This window comes from Gracilinanus agilis, chromosome 3 (genome assembly GCF_016433145.1).
Source record: "Gracilinanus agilis isolate LMUSP501 chromosome 3, AgileGrace, whole genome shotgun sequence".
Taxonomy (NCBI): Eukaryota; Metazoa; Chordata; class Mammalia; order Didelphimorphia; family Didelphidae; genus Gracilinanus; species Gracilinanus agilis.
This window is the reverse complement of record NC_058132.1, coordinates 464,811,016-464,833,090: the sequence shown is the minus strand read 5'-3', so window position 1 is coordinate 464,833,090 and position 22,075 is coordinate 464,811,016. Positions and strand designations below refer to the sequence as shown.

Below are 22,075 nucleotides of genomic sequence, written 5' to 3'. Positions count from 1 at the left end.
TTTTCAAATCCTCCCCCATTCCTACCCCTTCTCCTTAAGCTATTTCCTTTAAAACCAGTGGTTTGCTATTAAGACCCTATCCCTTATCCCCTCCCTTGATTGACTTCCCTTTCTACCCCCTCCCTTATTCCCCCCTCTCTTTTTGTTTTTAAAGGCCTTATGAATTCCCTCCCCCTTCTCCCCTCCCTTTTTTTTTGTCCTCCCCACTCCCCTGCTCCCCTTGGTTTATCCCTTCTAACTTTCTCAGAAGTGTTAGATAAGAGTTTTATTTCCCAATGGATAGTATAGATACTCTTCCCTCTCCGGGTTGATTACACTGAGAGTAAGGTTTGATTATTACCTCTTTATGCTCTCTTCCTCTCCTTCTTATAATAGTATTTGTCCCTTCTCCCTCCCATGCCCTCTTCGTGTGTAATAGAATATTCTATTTTCTTATTCACTCAAGTTTCTCTTGGTGTCCCCTGTTATTTACCCCATCTTTTCCCTCCCCCACGCCATCTTAGATTATTTAGTGTTCCACCCTCACCCTGTGAATTATTCTTCTGATTACTATAATAGTGAATATTATAATGGTGAATAGAGTTCACTACAGAGAATTATACATAACATTTCTCTACATAGGAATACATATAATTAGATCTCACTGAGGCCCTTAAAAAGGCAAATTTAAAAATTATAAGCTTTCTTTCTTTCCCCTCTGTATCTTATTTACCTTTTCAGGTTTCTCTCAGTTTTTGTGGTTCGATATCAAACTTTCCATTTAGCCCTGGTCTTTTCTGTGCAAATACCTGGAATTCTTCAATTTTGTTGAATGCCCATACTTTCCCCTAGAAATATATAGTCAATTTTGATGGGTAGTTGATCCGTGGTTGCAGGCCCAGCTCTCTTGCCTTTCTGAATATTGTATTCCAAGCCTTAGGGTCTTTTAGCATTGAGGCTGCCAGATCCTGTGTGATCCTGATTGGAGCTCCTTGATATTTGAATAGTCTCTTTCTGGCTTCTTGTAAGATTTTTTCTTTTGCTTGAAAGCTTTTGAATTTGGCAATAATATTTCTACCCGTTTTTTTCTCTGGATCGAATGTAGTGGGTGTTCTATGAATCCTTTCTATGTCTATATTGCCCTCTTGTTGTAGGACTTCAGGGCAATTTTGCTGAATAATTTCTTTTAGTACGGAGTCCAGGTTTCTATTAATTTCTGGTTTTTCTGGAAAACTAATTATTCTCAAATTGTCTCTTCTAGACCGGTTTTCTTGGTCTGTCACTCTCTCATTGAGATATTTCATGTTTCCTTCTATTTTTTCAGTCTTTTGACTTTGTTTTATTTGTTCTTGTTGTCTTGAGAGATCATTAGCTTCTACTTGCTCAATTCTAGCCTTTAGGGATTGATTTTCGGCTATAATCTTTCAGTTTTCGGCCATAATCTTCTGGTTTTCGGCCATAATCTTTTGGTATTCCTTTTCAATCTGGTCATCTCTGGTGTTCAATTGCAAGATTCTACCTTTTAAACAGTTATTTTCTTGCCAGATCTCTTCCATTTTCCTCAAAATCTCAGTTTTGAACTCTTCCATAGCTAGTGAGGAGTTTTCCTTATTTGAGGAGGGTCCGGATGCTTGTTTGTTCTCCTCCTCTGTTTGCTTGGTTGTCTGGATTTTCTCTGTGTAAAAGCTGTTAAAGTGTTAAAGACTTCTTTTTCTTGTTGTTATTCTTTCTCTTCTGAACTTCCTGAGACTGAGTAGCCATCATTAGCCCAGCAGCTTCTCAGATTTATCCTCACGCTCAGTGTCTGTCCGCGATCTATTGGCTCCTGAGGTCTGAGTTCTGGTTTTTTCCAAGGTCAAGCCCCCTGGTGGGCTCCCTTGCTTGATCCTCTGCTGGAGGTTTCTTTACAAGTCTCAGGGCGCTGCTTCCACAGTCGTATACCTGTCCACACTGGTTCCCCACTTAGGCTTTAGTTCCTGGCTGTGTCTGCCTCCACCCACGCCTCCGCAGTGCCTGAGCTCTGCACAGCCTGAGCTCTGCGCCCTGCGTCCTGCTCCCGCGCTCAGATTTCGCCTGCGTTTTTTGGCTTAATGGGGTCCTAAGTCTTGCTGCTCTCAGGAACAGGCCCCGGAGCTGCCAATGACTCGATGGGTGCCCCAAACTTGCTCTATTTCTTTTTAGCTGGCTTCGGAGCTATAGATGTGTGTGGAGGGGGTGGGGGTGGGGTGGTTGCTCAGCCCGCGATTTCGTGAGGGCTGTTTCACCCCTTTATAGCATGGAAATGCCTCGATTCCACGTACCTTCCACGCTGTGCCCTGTTGTGGGGGTTCCTCCCTTCGTCTGGACTTGTTTTTATGTCCCCTTGAGGAGTTTTGTGTGTTTCGGTCAGGAGAGGTTAAGAGCTGCTTCTTACTCTGCCGCCATCTTAACCTGGAACTGGTGTGAATAGATTTTTAAATCATTTGATTTTTATTTAAAAAAATTTTTTTTAATTTTAAATTTAATTTAAAAATATTTAAATAAAACAACAAATAAAATGAAAAATAAGAAAAGTAAATAAAAAATAAAAATAAAAAAAGTAAAAGTAAAAGTAAAAGTAAAAACAAATAAATAAAAATAACAGTGGCCAGTTATCTGAAGGCACTTAAGTGATGTAGAGTCTGGAGTCAGAAAGACCCCAAATTTAGATCCAGCCTGATATTAGTTGTGTTACCCTGGGCAACTCAGTTTGCCTCAATTTCCTCATCGTAAAATGAGCTGGAGAAGGAAATGGCAAAATCACTCCAGTATCTCTGCCAGGAAAACCCCAGCTAGTGTCAGAAGCAAGTCTTGAATCTTGACACTAAAGATTAATTTACTGTGCAAGACTAGGAGAATGCTTGATTCCTACTAATTTTAATCTGCTTCCTTAAAGTATTCCATCCCATTTCCAACACGTAATTGTAAACTAAGTAAAAGTAAGTAAAGTAATTGTAAAGAAAGTAAAAAAATAAGTAATCGAGTAAGTGGTTCACAGGTTTCTCTATCACCCTTCCACATTGGTCCCTATTGATTATTCCCTCTGGTCGATAGGGCTGGAATCCCTAAGAAAGACATCCAATTATAGCAGGAGAGAGAGAAATAATAGGCATAATAGGGGATAGAGCTCCTGGCTTGGAGTCAGGGAGTCTGGATTGAATCCCACCTCAGATACTTATCATCTGCATGACCCTAGACAAGTTACTTAACCCTTCTGAGCTTGCTTTACTTCCTTTATCTGTAAAATGATAGGGCTGGACTAGATGACCTCTAAGGTCACTTATAGTTCTAAAACCATCATCCTATGATTTTATTGAACTTCTCCAGATTTGAGTTTCCAGAGTAATTCCTCTCTGATAAAACAAGAAATAGCATACCGAGTCCTACATCCCTATAGTCACTCCATCTCTTGAGTATGACAGTTTCCAGACTACCATGATAGCAGTTTCCCAGTGGTAGAGATACTGTCTCAGGAGCCTTCTCATGAGGAAGATACTTGTATCTAAAATTATTCTCTAAGATATTTAACCTATCGGCTAAACACTAGCTACGCCGATAGGTTAAATAAACACTAGCTTTTAGAATGATATTTTCCATAAGTTTGCCATCCATCGTATAATGAGTTTTGTTTTTTGTTTTTTTTTTTTTAATGAAGAGAAGAGCACAAAAAAGAAAGTATAGAAAGAAACACAATCAGGACAGCTTTGAAAATTTATAGCCTTATAAAGAAAAATAAGTTGTATATAACAGATCTGCAGTTTCGTATACAATCCTCTTTTTCTATTCTTCTATATACATGTATATACATATACAGTTTTTTTCCAAATAAAGGAAGGGAAAAAACAAAAACAAAAGAACCCCAAGAGGTCATTTCATCTAATTCCTTTCTGACCATTACGATCTTCATCCTTCTAAGACAATTTGTCATAATGGGAAGGGGAAAAATCAAAATAAAGATTTCTAAAGACAAATTTAAAAAAATATATTCAGAAGTAGCTTCAATATACAAGGCATACATTTTTTAAAGTATTTCAAAGATCATGACCAGTTTGTGGAGAAGCTTAAAAACATTCAACTTTTTATTTCATTTGTTTTTAATCCCAAAGTTTGGCACTGTGACAAATTATTTTTACTGTTTGTAGAAAAGAAACTATTTCATTATCTTGGACTCAGATGAACTTCAGAATTAGTATATTCAGGCTCTTTAGAAATGAGAATAAAAGAATGACTTTGAAAATCATTGTAAGAGAATCAAGGTTAATTTTGTCTTAGATGCAGTTCTCTTTTATTCCTGGTTTGGCCTTGATTTGTATTATTCTCATGTGAATTTATGCAGCGTATTACCACATGGCAATTAATTTATCACATACAAATTTATATGTGGTATTTTCATAATAAAAAACATGTACTCTCTAACTCATACCTTAAATTAATATTTAAATAAGAAGTATTATTTTTATGTAACAGAGTTATAGGATTTAGAACTAAAAAGTTTTAAGAGGCCATCTATTCTACATTTTTTTTTACATCTCATTTTACATCTAAGGAAACTGAGGCAAAAGTGATTAATGACTTATTCAAGGTCACCCATTGCTCTTAAGGCTTTAGGTGTCTGACCTAGGTATTATTTTTAAGGTAAAATACAATTAAAGTTTGCTTTCTAAAGTATTTGTAGGAAAACAAGATTTTAAACGATTGTTCTGATTTTTTAAAAAGGCAAAGGCAGCATGAATTGATCAAAGTAGAGAATTGTGTGATTCAAATTTTGCACAAAACAAATGATAAATCAATCAGGAAACATAAATTACCCATCTACTATGTGTCAGACACTATACTAAGCACAGGGAATAAGAGAAAGTCTCTGTCCTCCAGGAGCTTACAATCTAATGAGGAGACAACATGCAAGCAATAGATATGAAATAAACTATATAATAGGATAGAATGTATAATATGTAATAATATAATAAGATAAATAGGAAGTAATTAAAAGATGGAAAACTTTCTTTAGAAAGTGGGATTTTAGTTAGAGCTTAAAAGAAGCCAGTGAGGTCAGTAGGGAGGGAGAGTGTTCTAGGCAATAAACAAGAAGTTTTTAAGCAGTTTTAGAATTTTAAGAAAAGCAAAGCAAGCAATTGTTCCATTTTTTAATAAATAAATTTTCTTTTATTTTACAATGAAATATTATTAAATTCTAATGCAAACTTTAGGTAAAACCTAAGCATTTGGAAAAGTTTAATATTTCAAAATAAGATAACAAAGCATATTTCTTGTGTTTTCAAGAAAAACTTTCAGATTTCAGAATAATAATTTACTAGTTGATAATGATATTACAGAAATCATAATGAATATTACTAAAAAGAACTAGTAAGAGTTCAGTGAAAGAATTGAGAACATACTGAGAATCTTTAAAGACATATATTTTGCCTTAACCCTACCACCTTCAAAAATTAATTTGGTCCATTTTTGATCAACACTGTCAAGGTTCTTAGAATTTAGCAATGATAATGCAGTTAATTTATAAGATAATCTTAAATTAATTTATAAAATGTTTCCCTTACAATCAGTGTATATTATTTTAAGTTGTAAAAGCAAAGGTCTTTTCTGCTAAAAATTCTAAAGGACTTTCTAAAAACAAATTTGTATGTTTCTAGATTCATAATCATAACCATTCTCTCCATTAAGGAAAGGCTCTTTCCCACTTCCCTCTATACACTCCACACTTGTTCGCAAGTGTTTTGACCTCATTTGGTTGTTCTCCATCACAATTTGTAGGACTAGTTCTAGGTCAATAGCTACACACAGGCATCTAAATTTTGTAACCAGTGAGCATCCTCATTAACTACAGATACCTGATTTTTAAAAAAATGTTCATTAGAGCTGGTGATCAGTTTGCATTAGGGTCACTTTTCTACAGATAACGATGCCCTTCGTCATGTGTCTTCCTAAGTTCACAAAATTCCTGCTGACTCCAGCAAATGCTTCAGGCTTACAGAGAAACACACACCTGGGACATTCTGGCCAATTGTACTCACAGATATTTCATCAAAGTATCTGGAAGCTCTTTTACTCCTCTCCCTTTAACAACTTCCTTGCCCGTTCCCTGTGACAGATGTAAGTATTTCCATCTCTTTCAGTGACATCTACTATTCACTCCTAGGGATTTCTCTTTTGAGTGGAAAAGCCTAATATTGCCAACTTTGATAAGCAGGCAGAAAAAGTGTGGTCACTCAGGGAGACGGAGGAGTACTGCCCTCACATAAGATGTAAAATTAATACGATTATTAACTTGGGATTCTCTCTCAAGGTCAAATGCAAAAAGATAATTGCTGTTCAGCAACAGTAATTAGCATCTCCTAACATCAAACTGGTAAGCATATAACCTGCACCTAATTTGTAGGATCATATGTGTATGCCTTTTTTGGACTCCCTTCTTACCAACCAATGCCTTCATAATATTTTCAAATATAGTATGCATTGAAAAATATACACTAACTGAAAAAAATTAACTTGATTTAAGAGGCAATCAGATTATAGTGGAAAAGATATTTGGTATAATGAAAAGAATGGAGTTTTAATCACCTGATGTCCCTTCCCACTATAAATCCTATGGAATGAATAAAGTGTTTAGAAAATTATAAAATTGATATGCAAGCACTGTTGTGCTTTAAAAAATTTTTTTTAATTCTGATATGTAACATCAAGAAAACGAGCATTTTCATATATATAAAGCAGATCAGAAAGAGAAGGTTGTACATGGAACTGTGGTTCTGTTACATACAGCTGGTTTTTCCTTTTAATTAATATTAATTCAACATGTAACTTTCAAAGATGGCCTGCTTGTCTGTGTTTCCTTCTGACTTTTATTCTCTTGCATTCACCTCCTCTGTTTTTTCTTTTTTGTTTTACCTTGCTGTCTTTGCTCATGCTGTTTTCTATCCTTTTATTATCGTTTCTCCCTGTTCCTTTCTTGCTGAATTCCTACCCCTCTCTGAAAACAACTCAAATGCAGCCATCTCAATTCAATCTATCGTGATCACCTTTACCTGTAAAGGGCTACCCTCTTCCCTGAGATCTTATGCAGCATTTCGTCTATATTTAGTCTGTAAACTTCAAAAGAGCAGGGATGCATTATCTTTTCTAGATCTGGTGACTTCCCTGAGGTCTAGAACAGTGCTCGGGATGCAGGCTATGTTAATAAATTCCTCTGACTCAAAGATTACATTAAAGGACCTCTACAATTTGGCCATGACTTGCCTTTCTCACCTATTTCCTTCTGTTCTTCAAAACAAACCCTGTATTTCAGCCAGACTGGTCTATTTACGTTCTCCTAAAACATATCACACTTCAACTGATGTATTTCTTTTATTTTGAGTGTTCTTCCACTTCTCTGCATTTTCAAATGTTCCCTTTGGATCCTTGAAGTATTTTCCTCACTTCTCAGTCCAATGATTCCACTTAGGAATGTAAATAATAATCGTGGTGTATAGTATTCACTTATACTTACTGCATACAATCTTGAAATGTTTCTTACCTTTTCCATATACAAGTCTTGCCTTGAAGCATTTTCATTCTTATTTTTAGTTTATTTTTTAATAAAAATTAATAATAGCTATATTTATAAATATTTATAATTAATAATATTTCTTAATTTTAAAGATTTACTTCTTTATTCATTGAATAGCTTCCTGAATCAATCTCTGAACATAGTAGGAGCTCCATTAATATTTGCGAATGAATGAATCAGAAAATGGACTCTTTAGATTTCTTGGCCAAAAAACAAACAAACAAAAACCAACTTGCTCAATGATTCAGAGATAGGGCAATTAGGGAAAGCTGCCAATTGGGTTCTTTCCACTCCCAAGAGGAATGATATATTCAAAGGAAACTGAATCTCCAGAAGTTAAAGTGCCTAAAGATTTTAAAAATGTAGTTAGATGATAGAAATGCCTCTTACCTACCTAAAACCAAACTGGTTTTATTTCTTTGGACATTCTTATTTGTGACCATTGGGTCCCATTGATTTTGGTCATGGGTTTTGCTATTCAAAGTGACCTAGGTTTCAACTTGACTGCCTCCTTCTACCAAAATCCTTGTATGAATGATTTAATTTATCCTTATCTCATATAAGGATATGGAAGCAAAAAAGATTAATAACAATAAGTATTTACATGACACTTTAAGGTTTGCAAGGCAATTCATATCGACTGTTTCATTTGAACTTTACAACAAATCTTGTTCAGTAGATGTTATTATTCCTCCTATAAAGAAAATGAATCTCAAGAAGTTAAATAGTTTACTCCAAGTCACATAGCTAATAAGTGTATGAAGGACTCAGGTCATTCCAAGTCTGAAATGCTATCCACTGGGTTATGTAGTTACTTCTAAATTTATATATATATATTGTATATATAAGATAATATATATATTAAGGTTAAAATGCATAGAGATATTAAAATCATCAAATTCTTATGAATTTTAATCTCATTCTCATTTATTTGAACGGTTGGCTCAGAAACACAAACTTCATTTAATAGTAGTTACTGATGCAGGTCATACAATTAGTAGAAAGCTGTTCTCTAAATCCATTACATCCTTGTACATGTTCTTAATCATGACTTCTATCTGTCCGAACTAAAGCTGAGTCTATGAATTGTATCATGAATCTATCTTCTTTCCTAAGTGATAAGCTACTTGAGCATAAGAACATTTTCTAGAAAAATGTCATATCTATTGATACTCAATTAAGTCTTATTAAAAGGAGGGGACAGGCAGAGACTAATAGCGTAATATGGGTAAGGCTTAATGAAGATAATGTCAGCAAGTTATGTCTATTGGAATTCATTTTTTCCTCTGAAGCAAAATTTTAAATCACTCGGTGTGGAGAAAGGTTATTTGAAAGGATTGTTGAATTCAGGGGTTCAAGAAGGAAGTTTGAATATTACATTTGAAGTGATAATAAATTATGACTTGAAGTCAGATAACATCATCCTAAACACTTTAAAAATATATTAAAGAAAAAACAAATGTTAAAATAAATATATATGTGTGTATAGAGAGAGAGATATAGATATAGATATAGATATATGATGCAAATTTCTTTTACCTAAAATCAAACTGGTTTTATTTCTTCTTTGGGCATGCTTATACATGGTCATTGAATTTTATAGTCAGACTAAGTAATTAATATGTTTAAGTTTTCTTAAAAAGTAAAGGCTAATGCAAGGTTCCAAAGATAACCCCAAGGGACTCATGATGAAAAATGCTATCTTCAACCATAGAAGGACCTGTCAGAGTCTGAATGCAGATGGAAGAATACCATTTTTCACTTTATTTCCTTCATGAGTTTTTTTCTAGTATGTGTGATATGTGTCTTCTTTCATGGCATGAAGAATATAGAAATTTGTATTGCATGACAAAAAAAAAAAGACTAGTGAATCTTATTTAGTCCAGATAAGCAGCAAGCAATACATGGAATGGAAGTATCATTGGGAAGGAAATGAAAATGCGGGTTTTTAGTTCTGTCCTTGACACAGAATCAAGCAGGAAGCAACCAAGAAGGCTTTAGATTTTGAAGTAACAAGGCATGAATTCAAATCCTGACTCTGCCAACTAACTAATAGTGAGACTTAAAGAGAATTTTCCAGTTATCATATCTTAGACTTATTTTTACAGATCAAGAAACTGAGACCTAGAGAAATTAGTGTAGGAAGCAAGGAAATCATTTAACTTTTAAGTCTCAGTTTCCTCATTTACAAAATAAAGGCACTGAAGGAGATGATCTTTCATTGAATTTTATTTGGTAGAGATCTGCTAAAAAAATTTTTTTTAATTAAAAGATCACCATGGCCAGTTCTGAGCATAAAGATTAATCTAACCACAAAACGAAGGACAGCTTGGAGAAATATCACTAAAATTATATGAACACTTTTCTCATATCATGAAAGGGACTTTTATTCATATTGGACTAAATTACTCTGGAATTGCTTTTTGGATTTAAGATCCACTGATTATTAGGGAAAAGCTATTAGAAAAATGACCGCAAAAACCCTTGTAGGTGATAATGCATGTCCAATACTGAGGTTAGTTTATATTGAGAATAAATAATAGGGAACAGATGTATGAGAGCTATCAGATTATGGTCAATAAGACTTAGTAGCTGATTGGAAAGGAAATGGTAGAAGAGAGGAAAGAGTTAAAAACAACACCATGGTTTCAGACATGGATGCCAGATGAGTGATGATGCAACAGATAGAAATAATGAAGCCAGAAGAAATAGGCTTGCGAAGAGACAAGCTTAATTTTAGACCTGTTAAGTTTAAGGTTCTTTGAGGACATTGAGGTGAGATGCAACGATAGCAGCTAAAGATGCAAATCTGAACCCAGAAGAAGGCCAGGGCTGGAGATAGATTTAGAAGTCGTCTACTTATAAAAAAACAAACAAACAAACAAACAAACAAAAAAAAAAAAACAGGTGAAGCCATAGGAAGGAATGAAATGACTCAAGGTAGAACTTTAGAAAGAGAAGAGACAACGTGCCAAATTCAAAAACTTGGACAATCCCTTCCTTGAGTTAGGGGGAAAGGCTAAGGACAGAGAAGTTGGAGTCCATGATCTCAAGTGAATAGAGGATATTCAGAAGGAAGGACTTCGTTACCATCATCAGATATTTTTTCAGGGAAGATAGCCAAGGACTTTAAAACATCAATTGTACTTGGCAATTAGTAGAGTATTGGGTGACCATTAGGGGGTACTTTAAGGAGAGTGATAGTGATGGGAAACAAATTGCAAGGAATTAAAAATGTGTGATGCATAAGTAAAAGCATCAGGGAGGGTGAAAAGGAGATTGTACAGAGGTTGGGATTAGAGATGCATGAAAGAAAAATGAAATAATGTCCAGAAATGTATAGGGGATGTGAGCAACATTCCAGGTAACCGGAATTTAATAAAAGATAGGAGGAAAGAAAGAGAGAATGGGTGATGGAACAGAAAAATTAAGGGCTGAAGGGACCTTGGAGTCATCATGTATGTCATGATTTCTTTTTTAAAGACAAGCCATCTATCTACTGAAAAAAAATTAATTTTTGAGGGTCTTGCAAGGTTTTTAAATTTTTTTAATTACTTTGTAAGGGTTTTTGAGAAACAAAATTTTGAAGTCATTTATTTTTCCCCAAAGACTTTACTATAAAAATTATAATACTTTTATTATTTTATTATAAAAATTGGAAGCATTTAACTTATATAGCAGCAAATATCAAGAAAGCTTTAGTTCTGTATTATGGTAAAGTAAAGGTAAAACAATGGGGGGAGGAGAATGGGGGAGAGAAGGAGAGAGACAAATAACCAAGAAAAGCTATAAGAGGGGAAGCGAGGTGGCTCAGGAGATAGAGAGCCAGGTCTGGAGTCAGGATGTCCTGTTTTCATATTTGGCCTCAGACACTTCCTAGCTATATGACCCTAGGCAGATCACTTAACCCCAGTTGCCTAGTCCTTGCTGCTCTTCTGCCTTAGAACTGATACTTTGTCTTAAGAATTTTTTTAAATGGCATAAAAGAAAAACAAGAGCATTAGAAGATGTAGCAAAAGGCAGAAATGAAACATAGTATTTCCATCCTATCATCTTTTAGTTTATTGCAGCTCAGGACTTCTAAAATCATGTATTTTTCTTTTTAATCGCTTTTTGGAAATTGTCCCCTAAACCCAATAAAATTGAGTAGTGATCTAAATTCAATCTAAAAGTCCCATTTTACAAAAATGAAAAAACTGGGGCTCTGAAATTTATACTTTAATATCCCAAGTAGTCAGTCATCATCTACTAAGTGCCAGGCAGTGACCGGGAGTCAGTTAAGATTCATCTGAGATATTGAATAGCTGTGTGACCCTAAAATAGTCATTTCACCCTGTTTGGCTTAGTTTTCTAATCTGTTTCGGAGAAGAAAATGGCAAACCAGTCTAATATCTCTGTCAAGAACACCCCAAGTGAGGTCATGAGGAGTTGGAACCCACTGAAATGGGTAAACAAAAAGGGATAATAAAAGGAGTGGGGGTGCCCCCAGAACAGCCTGTGCTCTCAAGGCTTCTTGATGGCAGTGCCTTGCTTAGATTGGAGGTGGAAGAGGTTGGAATCTTGGAATCGGAGTAGCCTTAGGAGAGGGGTTTATGTCATCAATTCAGGCAGTAGGCGATAAATCTCTGGACTAGGATGACTCGCCAGTGAGCCTACAGAAGAATCAAAAGTTGATGGAGTGAGGGAAGGAAATCGACCAGATATGATGTCATATTGGGAGGAGGAGCTGTTGGGAAGAGAGGGGGGAAAAAAACAACAGAGAGAGATTTTAAACCCAGAGAATCCTACCAATTTTCCCTACCCTAATTAATAGATTGTAAATTTGCTTTATGGTAATGGGGTGAATCTATTTAGAATATTTTTTAAAGCACGTCCATCCTTGTCACTTACTTTAGATGGAATGGATTGCTATTCATTTTCAACATTAATTCATTGAGAAAATAATTCCTCACTGAGAGCATTTAACCCCTCCACCGAGGATTTATATGTCAAATAAAAGTTCATTAAGATTATGTAGCTAGCTTGCCCTAAGGAAAGTTGTATGAACTGTCTTCTAGACTTATGGGATTCTTTCTTTTCCTCCAGCATTTGGGCATCCGTGAATTTAATGCTGTGAGTCCTTCTGTCGGAGGGAAATGACCTAAAGGAAACCAGTTTACATTTTAACCAATAATAATTTGTTATCCTTTGGAAGGCTGTTTACATTTTAAAAATAGAAATGTCTCAAGAAGCCAAAGAATTTCTCCAATAGTGGGATTTAGAACATTGTTGACACTTGAATGGAGATTTAGGGGCAGAGGAGAGAAAGGGCAAAGGATATTTCCAGACATAGCCAAGCTAGTCTACCAACCAACATTCCAGCTCTGACCATGATGAGGGGGGGGGGAGCTAGGTGGCATAGGAGATGGCATGTCATGCCTAGAATCAGGAAGATCTGAGTTCAAATCCAACCTCAAACCCTTACTGAGTATGTGAAACTAGACAAGTCATTTAACTGCCCTTTGTCTCAGGCTCCTCATCTGTAAAATGGGTATAATAATAGCATTTTCTATGAGAATTAAGTGAGTTAATAGTACCTGGCACATAAGTACTATATAAATGTTAGCAAATATATACTATTTTTCCCCACTCATTTTTTAATACATACACTTTTCAACCCAAGCTTTCTTTTCTTTAAGTACCATTACATTTCTACCTTGTTTCCCCTAATATTTACATCTAAGCTCTTTCAAAGGAAACTTAATTAGAATTATATCTATTTATATAGAGTATATAGAATTAGAATATAAATATTTTTATATCTTACTTTCTATCTTAGTAACAGATGGGCAAAGGCTAGGCAACCAGAATTAAGTGACTTGACAGCTAAGAAGTGTTTCTGAAGCCAAATATGACTCATTGCACCCAACTCCAGGCCTTATACTCTATCCACTGAGCCATCTAGCTGATCCTATAACACTTAAAATATGTATTTTTTATATTTATTTGTTTGTTTGTTTGTTTTGTTTTTAATATAGTTTCCATGGTTACATGATTCATATTCTCTCCCTCCCCTCTTAGAATATACTTTTAAGTTGCAAAAGTTTTATCAAATTTGTAAGAAAGTGACAATAAAAGCAATACAGAAAAAGATCGTGGAGAAAATCCTGCATTTAATAAGCAGCTAATATCAGCAATTAGGCAGAATTCCTTATTTATTTCTATTGACAAAACTATTTCTTTTCAGAAATGAGATCCAGGCAAGAGTATCACCTTTTCCCAGTTTTTCATTGTAAAATTAATTTCCTCTCCATGTCCAGTTGTAGCTCTGAGCAGAGGATTTTCCTTTCCTTATCTTCTGTTAAAGAACGTCTCCCTTGTGTGAGCTACAGCTACTCCAGGGCCATATACAACCTGTGCAAAGAAAGAAGATTGCAACGTTGAGCTTCTGGAAAAATTGATACTAACCTAAGGGGAAAAGAGATTTGAGTCAAATGTTTATCAGTGTAAGATTCAGCCAGAACAAATTACCTATTCTTTTTTTTTCTTTAATTACTCTAGGGTTTTTTTTTTTTTGAAACTGATGGTTTTATTCCTAAATATGTTTTCCTTCTGACAGCCCAGTTTTCATCTACCAAAAAAAGAAAAAGTTCCAGTCTTCCCTATTCTCCCCTGGCCTCTTCCCTACCAGCTATTTCTTAACCTACGTGACCCAAAGACAATAATGTTGGGTGCCGAGTTAATTTCTACATGTTAAAGTTTTAAACAATAATCACGCTTAGAAATAAAAACGGATATGCAACTGTCAATAAACTTGGGTTTCATTTCATGGTTTGTTTTCCTGCTTTTAGGTTTTTCCCATTCGGCCTTTACATTTGGTATCGAAAGTCACATCAGTCAGTCCAACATCAATGGAACACTAGTGCCACCTGCTGCCCTTATCTCCATTCTCCAGAAAGGCCTGCAGTATGTGGAAGCTGAGATCAGCATCAATGAAGTAAGTCCCTTTATGGCCACGCGCAGACATGCACACTGGGGCAGTGACAGGTGCGCAGAGGCAGAAACCAGCCAGAGCAGGCACATATTGCGGGGGAGGGGATGTTGGAAAACTCCAAATATCTTTGAAAACAAGTATTCATTAAATCCTAATTTGCAGAAAGGTATCGGACAGATATTTTAAGTATTTCACCTTTGCTTTTAATTCCTTAATAAATTTGGGACTGCTAGAAATAAAAATAGCAAGTTTTTTGTACTCTTCACACACCTGGAGTGTGTGTGTGTGTGTGTGTAGAGAGAGACAGACACAAAGATAGATACAAAGAGACAGAGACAGACAGAAAGATGAGGGCAGAGAGACAAACACAAAGACAGAGACAGACAGACAAAGAAAGATAGACAGACAGACAAGCAGTCACAAAAATAGATAGGAGGGAGAGAGAGAGACATACAGACAGACACAAAGACAAAGATAGAGGGGGAGAGAGAGACATATAGACAGATAGAGAGAGACAGACACAAAAATACAGAGAGAGAGAGAATATAGGGAATCGTGTTTAGTATATAAACACGTTTTCAAATCATAAAAAAATACATAACAGCTTTTCATCCACTGAATACTTCGACTTTATGTTCATTTATTGAGTAGACTTCACAAGATATCTTGTCTCTTCTTTTTTTAATTCTGCAAGCAGGTAGGTAAAAAAATGGCCACCCAGCAAAGACAGATAGGATGTTAGGGGCAGCAGCTAAGTGGCATAATGGATAGAGCCCTAGGACTGGAAGCAGGAAGAGTCCTCTTTATGAGTTCAAATCCAGCCTCATACACCAGATACTTACTGATGCTGTCATCCTGGACATGTCACTTAAAACTGTTGGCCTCGGTTGCTCCTCTGTAAAATGAGCTAGAGAAGGAAATGGCAATCCACTGTAATAGCAGTGCAAAATGGGGTCATAAAGAGTTGGACATAAATAAACAACTCAACACAACAAAAATGAAGACATCATAATCTTGGTGTTAATGATAATTTTCCAGCATTATTTTGTTGTTTCTTACGAGATTGGAATTGATAGTAGAAAACTTGAGCATAATTTTAATCAAAAACCTGAAATAATTTATTTGTCTCTGCCCCCCCCTTTTTTTCTCCATGATTAAAAATATTAAATGAAAGGACAATTCTCTCATTAGCTATTTTAGCTTCAACAGACCCTTCTTGAAAACAGTTTCCTTTATCGCTTCACTTTTACTCATTTTTCTTTCTAGTCTTGCCTTCATGTTAGTTTTCTTAGATGTATTTCTCATTTGAACAGATTCTTCATGGCCTTTGAGAGTTTTACCAGCACTGTGGTTCTTAGCTATATCCTTGAATATTTTCACCTGTTACACTCATTGTTATATTACAGCATTCTGTCTATTTTTCCTAATTCCTATAATGCCCTCCTGCCTTACCTTCAGACACCTGCTCCATAGACCAATGGTTCCCAAAGGTTTTGAGTATAAGAATCCCTTATTATCTTAAATAATTTAATAGTCACCAACCTGATACAACCAATAATAATTGGAGAATCATTGGTATCCAATGGTTAAGAAAATAATACAGATTATTGCTTGACTTCTCAGTGGGTAGAGGAGGAACTGGAGAGAAGGCAAGCTAATGAAAGCTAAGAGAGAGAAAAAAAATAATGACAGAAAAGATTTTGTCATTTCAGCTCTGGAGACTCCCTCCTCAAATCCAGGTGCAGACTTCAAGGCTGTGACTTAATAAAAAAGTCTTACAGAGTTGTCTGAGTTGCAAAGAGAGAAGTTAAGTGATTTACTTAAGAAATTAAGTGATTTACAACTAGTATCAGAGGCAAGATTGGAACCCAGATCTTTTTGTCTCTAAGCCCAACACTGCCCTTTGTAGCAGCATATGAATATCCACCATGTATTCAGTATTATTTTTAGATGAATTTGTATTATATTCATCATAACAAAATCTACATATAATTTACAGGGTAAAAATACCAATATCATATATTCAGTATACCAGGGTTATGTTTCCTTATTTAGTGTGCTTATTTTGTTAGAAGTCAGTAAAGAACAAAATGATTACATTTGGTGGACTTGGGGGTTAGAAGACCCCATCCATTAATTCTGCATCCTTTATTATTGGGGATGAAGACACTAAACAATAACTCTAGTCCAACTATCAATAATATGGAGTTAGGTCTTAATCAATGATACATGTAAAATCCAGCGGAATTGTGTGTTGGCTAAGGAGGGTTAGAGGGATCTGGGGAGAGGGAAAGAACATGAAACATGTAACTATGGGAAAATATTCAAAATAAAAATATAAAAAAAAGAAAGTTAATGCCAGAGCTAGAATTTGAGATCAAGTTCTCCAATAATAATAATAATAATAATAATAATAATAACAATAATTCTGCATCTCTTCCTCACCCCCAGGGATCTTTATCCCACCATTAAGAATCAACTTCGTTGAAGACTTCAAAAAATTTCATCACTTTCACCTTAATCCAGTTTGCACAACTTAGTAGAACCAATCACTCATTTACTCTTTTCTCATGAAGTATGACGGTGTTCACAAGGGTTGTCATATTTATGTTAAATAATTTAAAAGACACCAACCTGATACGACCAATAATAGTTGGGGAATCATTGGTATCCATTACTTAAGAAACTAATTTAATACCTGATCCTAGTTTGAATGACCTAGGGTAAATCACTTCACTTCTTTCTATGTGATTTGGACAACCGTTTAGAACTTTCTTCTTAAGTCAGAGACTTGAAGTCTGCACCTGGATTTGAGTGGGGAGTTCCCTGTGCTGGAATTCTAAAATCTTTGTGTATTTCATTATTTTAATTTTTTTAATCTTTTAACAATCATTTTTGAGTTCCAGATTCTCTCCAGTTCCTTCTCTACCCATTGAGAAGTCAAGCAATAATTTGTATTATTTTCTTAACTAATAGATACCAAAGATTCCCCAACTATTATTGGTAGTATTGGGTTGGTGTCTATTAAGTTATTTAGCAAAAAAAGGATTCTTATACTCAGAACATTTGGGAACCATTGGTCTATGGAAGAAGTATCTGAAGGGAAGGCAGGAAGGCATTATAGAAGCCAGGAAAAGGAGACGGAATTCTCTAAGGGAGAATAACAAGTGAATGCATTCAAAAATATACTTTTTTTTTTTAACGGCTCTCCCAAACCTGCTAAATAATCTTGTTACAAATCTCCTTGTCCTTCATTTTCCTCCAGTCTCACAGGCAGGACGATTTGTCTAAAAATAGCTACCCCATCTTTCCTGTTTCCTCATTGTATGCTTCTTTTAGGTATTTTAATGCAACATCAATTATAGTGGGTTTTATTGTTTTTGTTTTAGGTGCATTGGCAGACTGGGCATTCTTGGCATTCTGATCCTATCTCTTATGCCATATGTTCTCCTACTCTTCTTTTCAATCACCTCTTTCTTCTGTCCTTTCCACAACTATTTGTTTTTCTCAGATCTTTCCTCTCCCCAAAATCTCCTTTAAAAAGAAAAAATCATGACAATAATACATGTAAAACCCAGTGGAAATGCTCGTCGGCTCCAGGAGCAGGGAGGGAGGAGTGCAGGGAAAGAACATGAATCACATAACCTTGGGAAAATATTCTAAATTAATTAATTGAATAAATAAAAAAGGAAAGGAAAAAAGAAAAAAAATCATGGAAAGTCTTTTGCCCATTTCTCTCCTTTTCTCTTAATGCTACTTGTTCTAAAATAGGCTATGAATCTCTCCTAATGATTTTCCCCTCTTTTTGTCTTTCATTATCCAAGAGTACTTCTCAGGGCTTCATTTTCCTCAGTTCTTATTGGACCTTTAAGTGCTTGGTCAGTATGTTTCTATTCTTTCCCAATCTCAGGAAGCCCTTCCTACTCTGCCTAGAATCACTCTTTTAGCTCCTCCACAATAGTTATAGGATTTAGAACTGGCTGGGACCTGAGAGTTCGTCCAGGGACAGATTTATTGTTGTTCATTCATTTCATTCATGTTCAACTCTTTGTAACCCCATTTAAGGTTTTCTTGGCATAGATACTGGAGTGGTTTGCCATTTCTTTCTCCAGCTCATTTTGCAGAGGAGGAAACTGAGGTAAACAGTTAAATGACTTCCCTAGTCATTCTACCCATTTTCAACACTTCATGACCACATTTGGGGTTTTCATGGCACAGATAATGGTGTAATTTACCATTTCCTCCTCCAGCTTGTTTAATTAGGAAACTGAGGCAAACAGGATTACATGACTTCCCTATTCATTTTCACCATCTAATACTTCATGACCCCATTTGGGGTTTTCTTGACAAAGATACTAGAGTAAATTACCATTTCCTTCTCCAGCTCATTTTACAGAGGAGGAAACTGAGGCAAACAGGGTTAAGTGACTTACCAAGAGTGATACAATCAGTAAGTGTCTGAGGGTGGATTTGAGCTCTTGAAGATAAATCTTTCTGATTCCAAGTTACTAAACCTTTAAAAAATAAATAGTCCTTAGGCTATGTAGTCTAACTCCCCTCTCCTTTTGTATCTATGTAGAAATCAAAACTCAGTGACTTGCCTGAAGTCACACGTAAAGCAAGCATCAGAGTGGAATTCGATCCTTGTCCTCTGACTTCAAAGCTCATTTTCTTCCCATTCTGCCCTGCTTTTTCTGATCAAACCTCCTTATTATATCTAATTGAGAAAGCTATAACCCAAAGAGTTTTAAACTTGCCCTAGGTCATCTAGGCAGTGACCATATAAGAGAGGCAAAATGAAATAACTCCTCACTTACCATTAATGTCTTTAGAAATTAGAGGAAAAAAAGTTTTAAAATGTTTAAATGAGAGGTTTTAATAATTAAGTTAGGCAATTATTGCTTTTAATATAATTATTGCCAGAGTCAAGTATGTACATTTTTTTCCTTTGTTATTGCTTAAATTCAGAAGAAACTTATGTTTTTCTGCTAGTAGTCAGTTCCTTGCTGAAAATGTCACAATGAAAACATGTGCAGAATGTACTTTCTAATGCATTTATACATCAAGTCAGGGCCAGCTCTGCAGGTTCAGATTTCATATGGTGACAGTGTGCAAATGTGCTTAGACTAAAAGGAATTTTCTGCTCTGTGTGGAGAACAGTGCAGAGCTCTCAAAATCAGGAACTTAAATTGCTATAGATGCAAGCAAGGAGCCCAACAGAGAGGCGCTCATCCAAAGAGAACATTTAAATATTTCTATAATTGTTCGCTTAATGGAATCAATATTTAGTCAAGGTCTAAACCCAAGAATGGGTTTCACATTCACCTCAAATACGATCTTAATCCAAGGTTAGTAAATAATTTATTTTAATATAATAAATGAACAGATTCCATAGAAGTCAGGTCTGTATTCACGCAGAGAAAGTGAATTCTTGAAGGCACCACTGACATGGACTAGAAATCTTAAAAGAGCTAATTTTACCACATGTAAAAGCTGGTTATTCACAGAGATTTCCTAGGATTGCCATAGCTTAAACTCCAAAAACAATATCCATTTCAGTACAAAATGTGGACTAGTTGGATAAGAGCATCTTCATGAGCTCAAATCTGGCCTTAGCCACTTCCTAGCTTTATGACCCTGGGCAAATCACTTAACCCTATTTGCCTTTTTTAAAAAAAGAAGTATACTATTTTCTAAATTTTCTTAGTATATACGTCAGGGTGCTCATGTGTCCATTTACCAAACATTTACTAAATACCTTCTATGTGGAAGGCCTCCTGTGTAAAAAATAAAATGGGCAGAGTACACAGAGAGAGAGACCTAGGTTCTAGTCATGTAATCGCCAAACTTTCTTGCCATCATCACCAAAAATCTCTTCATTTGGAAATTTGTTTTGATCGACTGTGAATCCGTTACAAAAGTATGCTTTTTGCTTTTGATTTTTTTTCCCCAGTGGAGAATGAATGGTAAAATGAAAAGATCTGTTTTTCCCATTAAAAAAATAAAATTTAATTTAAAAAAAATCTCTTCATTGCCCCATCCAGTGCCTTTTTTTTTAGGCCTTGTGTTTCTTGACCTAACTCTGCTAGTTTTGCAATCATAAGGCATCTTCTCTGATTACACATCTCTCCCTCTCTCTGTTTTCATGGCCTTGCTTTCTCCTGGCCCTCCTCTTTTTGGATCGGCCTCTTCTTTTTTTTGGCTAAATTATGGACTCCATCACACCTGGATCTGTGGGTTTGCCCCAAAACTCTATCCTCGGTCATGATCCCACCCCACAGTCTCTCCCTTGATAACCTCATCATCTTCTATGATTTTCTTCATCGTTGTATCTACACAAATTCCCTGAACTATATCCAACCCTAGTTTTTCTACTCATCTCCAATCCTCCATCAACAGTTCTCTACTAAAGATTTCAGACCGGAAGTTCACGGGACATCTCAGATGCATCATGTCTGAAAGAGAAGCCTTTTTTTTCCCTCCCCCTCTTCCTGAGCCTCCTTATTTCTGTTGAGGATAGAACTTAAGCCTTCTTTTCCTTGGATGGACAAAGTGAAATAGAGACTAGATGGCTGGACCTGGAGTTGGGAAGTCCTGAATCCAAATTCAGCCTCGGAGAGTTATTGTGTGCCCCTGGACCAGACAGTTATCCTTTGGCTGCCTCAGTTTACCCAACTAAAAAAAAAAGATCATAATAGTGTCTAGAATGTAACAAGTTTGTGTTTAGTATGGCATATACATATAAGCAATAGGACTACAACATTTATTTTTATTTTATTATTATTATTATTATTATTATTATTATTATTATTATTATTATTATTCTCCCTCTTCTTGTCTCTAAAATGGAAGGGTGAGAAGGCCTCTGGAGGCCTTTTCGACTCCCCAGCACTCAGGCCTGAGACTCAGAGCAGATGCCCCCACCCTGGCCCGTCTCTGTCTAGGAAAGAGCCTGTAACGACGACGCCCTTTTCTTCCCCAGGATGGTACAGTCTTTGATGGCCGCCCCATAGAGTCCCTGTCGCTAATAGATGCCGTGATGCCTGATGTCGTACAGACCCGACAGCAAGCGTTCAGAGAAAAGTTAGCTCAGCAGCAAGCCAATGCAGCAGCCGCTGCCGCCGCCGCCGCTGCTGCCGCCACAGCCGCAGCTGCCGCAGCCACCCCCGCAGCCGTCTCCCAGCAAAACCCACCAAAGAACGGAGAAGCCACTGTGAATGGGGAAGAGAATGGGGCACATGCAATAAGTAAGTGCACGAGCCAGGCCTTCTCGGGGCCCGGCTGGAGGTTTTCTCTCTCCAGAGGCAAGGAAAGGGGGGGAGTTGGGAAAAAATGCCTCTTCATAGCTGTTTTTTAAAAAATCGTTCCATATTCAAGTTTAACCTGAATGTATCATGTACTGAAAGGATCTTTAGGATGGAGATCTTGCAGATGATGGATGGGAAGAAGGGAGGGAGGGAGGGAGGGAGGGAGGAAGGGAGGAAGGAAGGAAGGAAGGAAGGAAGGAAGGAAGGAAGGAAGGAAGGAAGGAAGGAAGGGAG

General features: G+C 36.2%; 1 protein-coding gene across 1 annotated transcript in view; it reads left to right on the top strand.

The window, feature by feature from the left end:
• TBL1X (transducin beta like 1 X-linked) overlaps window positions 1–22,075 on the top strand; it is a 288,121-nt gene that overhangs the window by 209,378 nt on the left and 56,668 nt on the right. Inside the window, exons 6-7 of the mRNA XM_044669273.1 lie at window positions 14,392–14,537; window positions 21,517–21,781. Coding sequence (XP_044525208.1) covers window positions 14,392–14,537; window positions 21,517–21,781 — 411 coding nt within the window. The remainder of the gene's footprint in view (window positions 1–14,391; window positions 14,538–21,516; window positions 21,782–22,075) is intronic.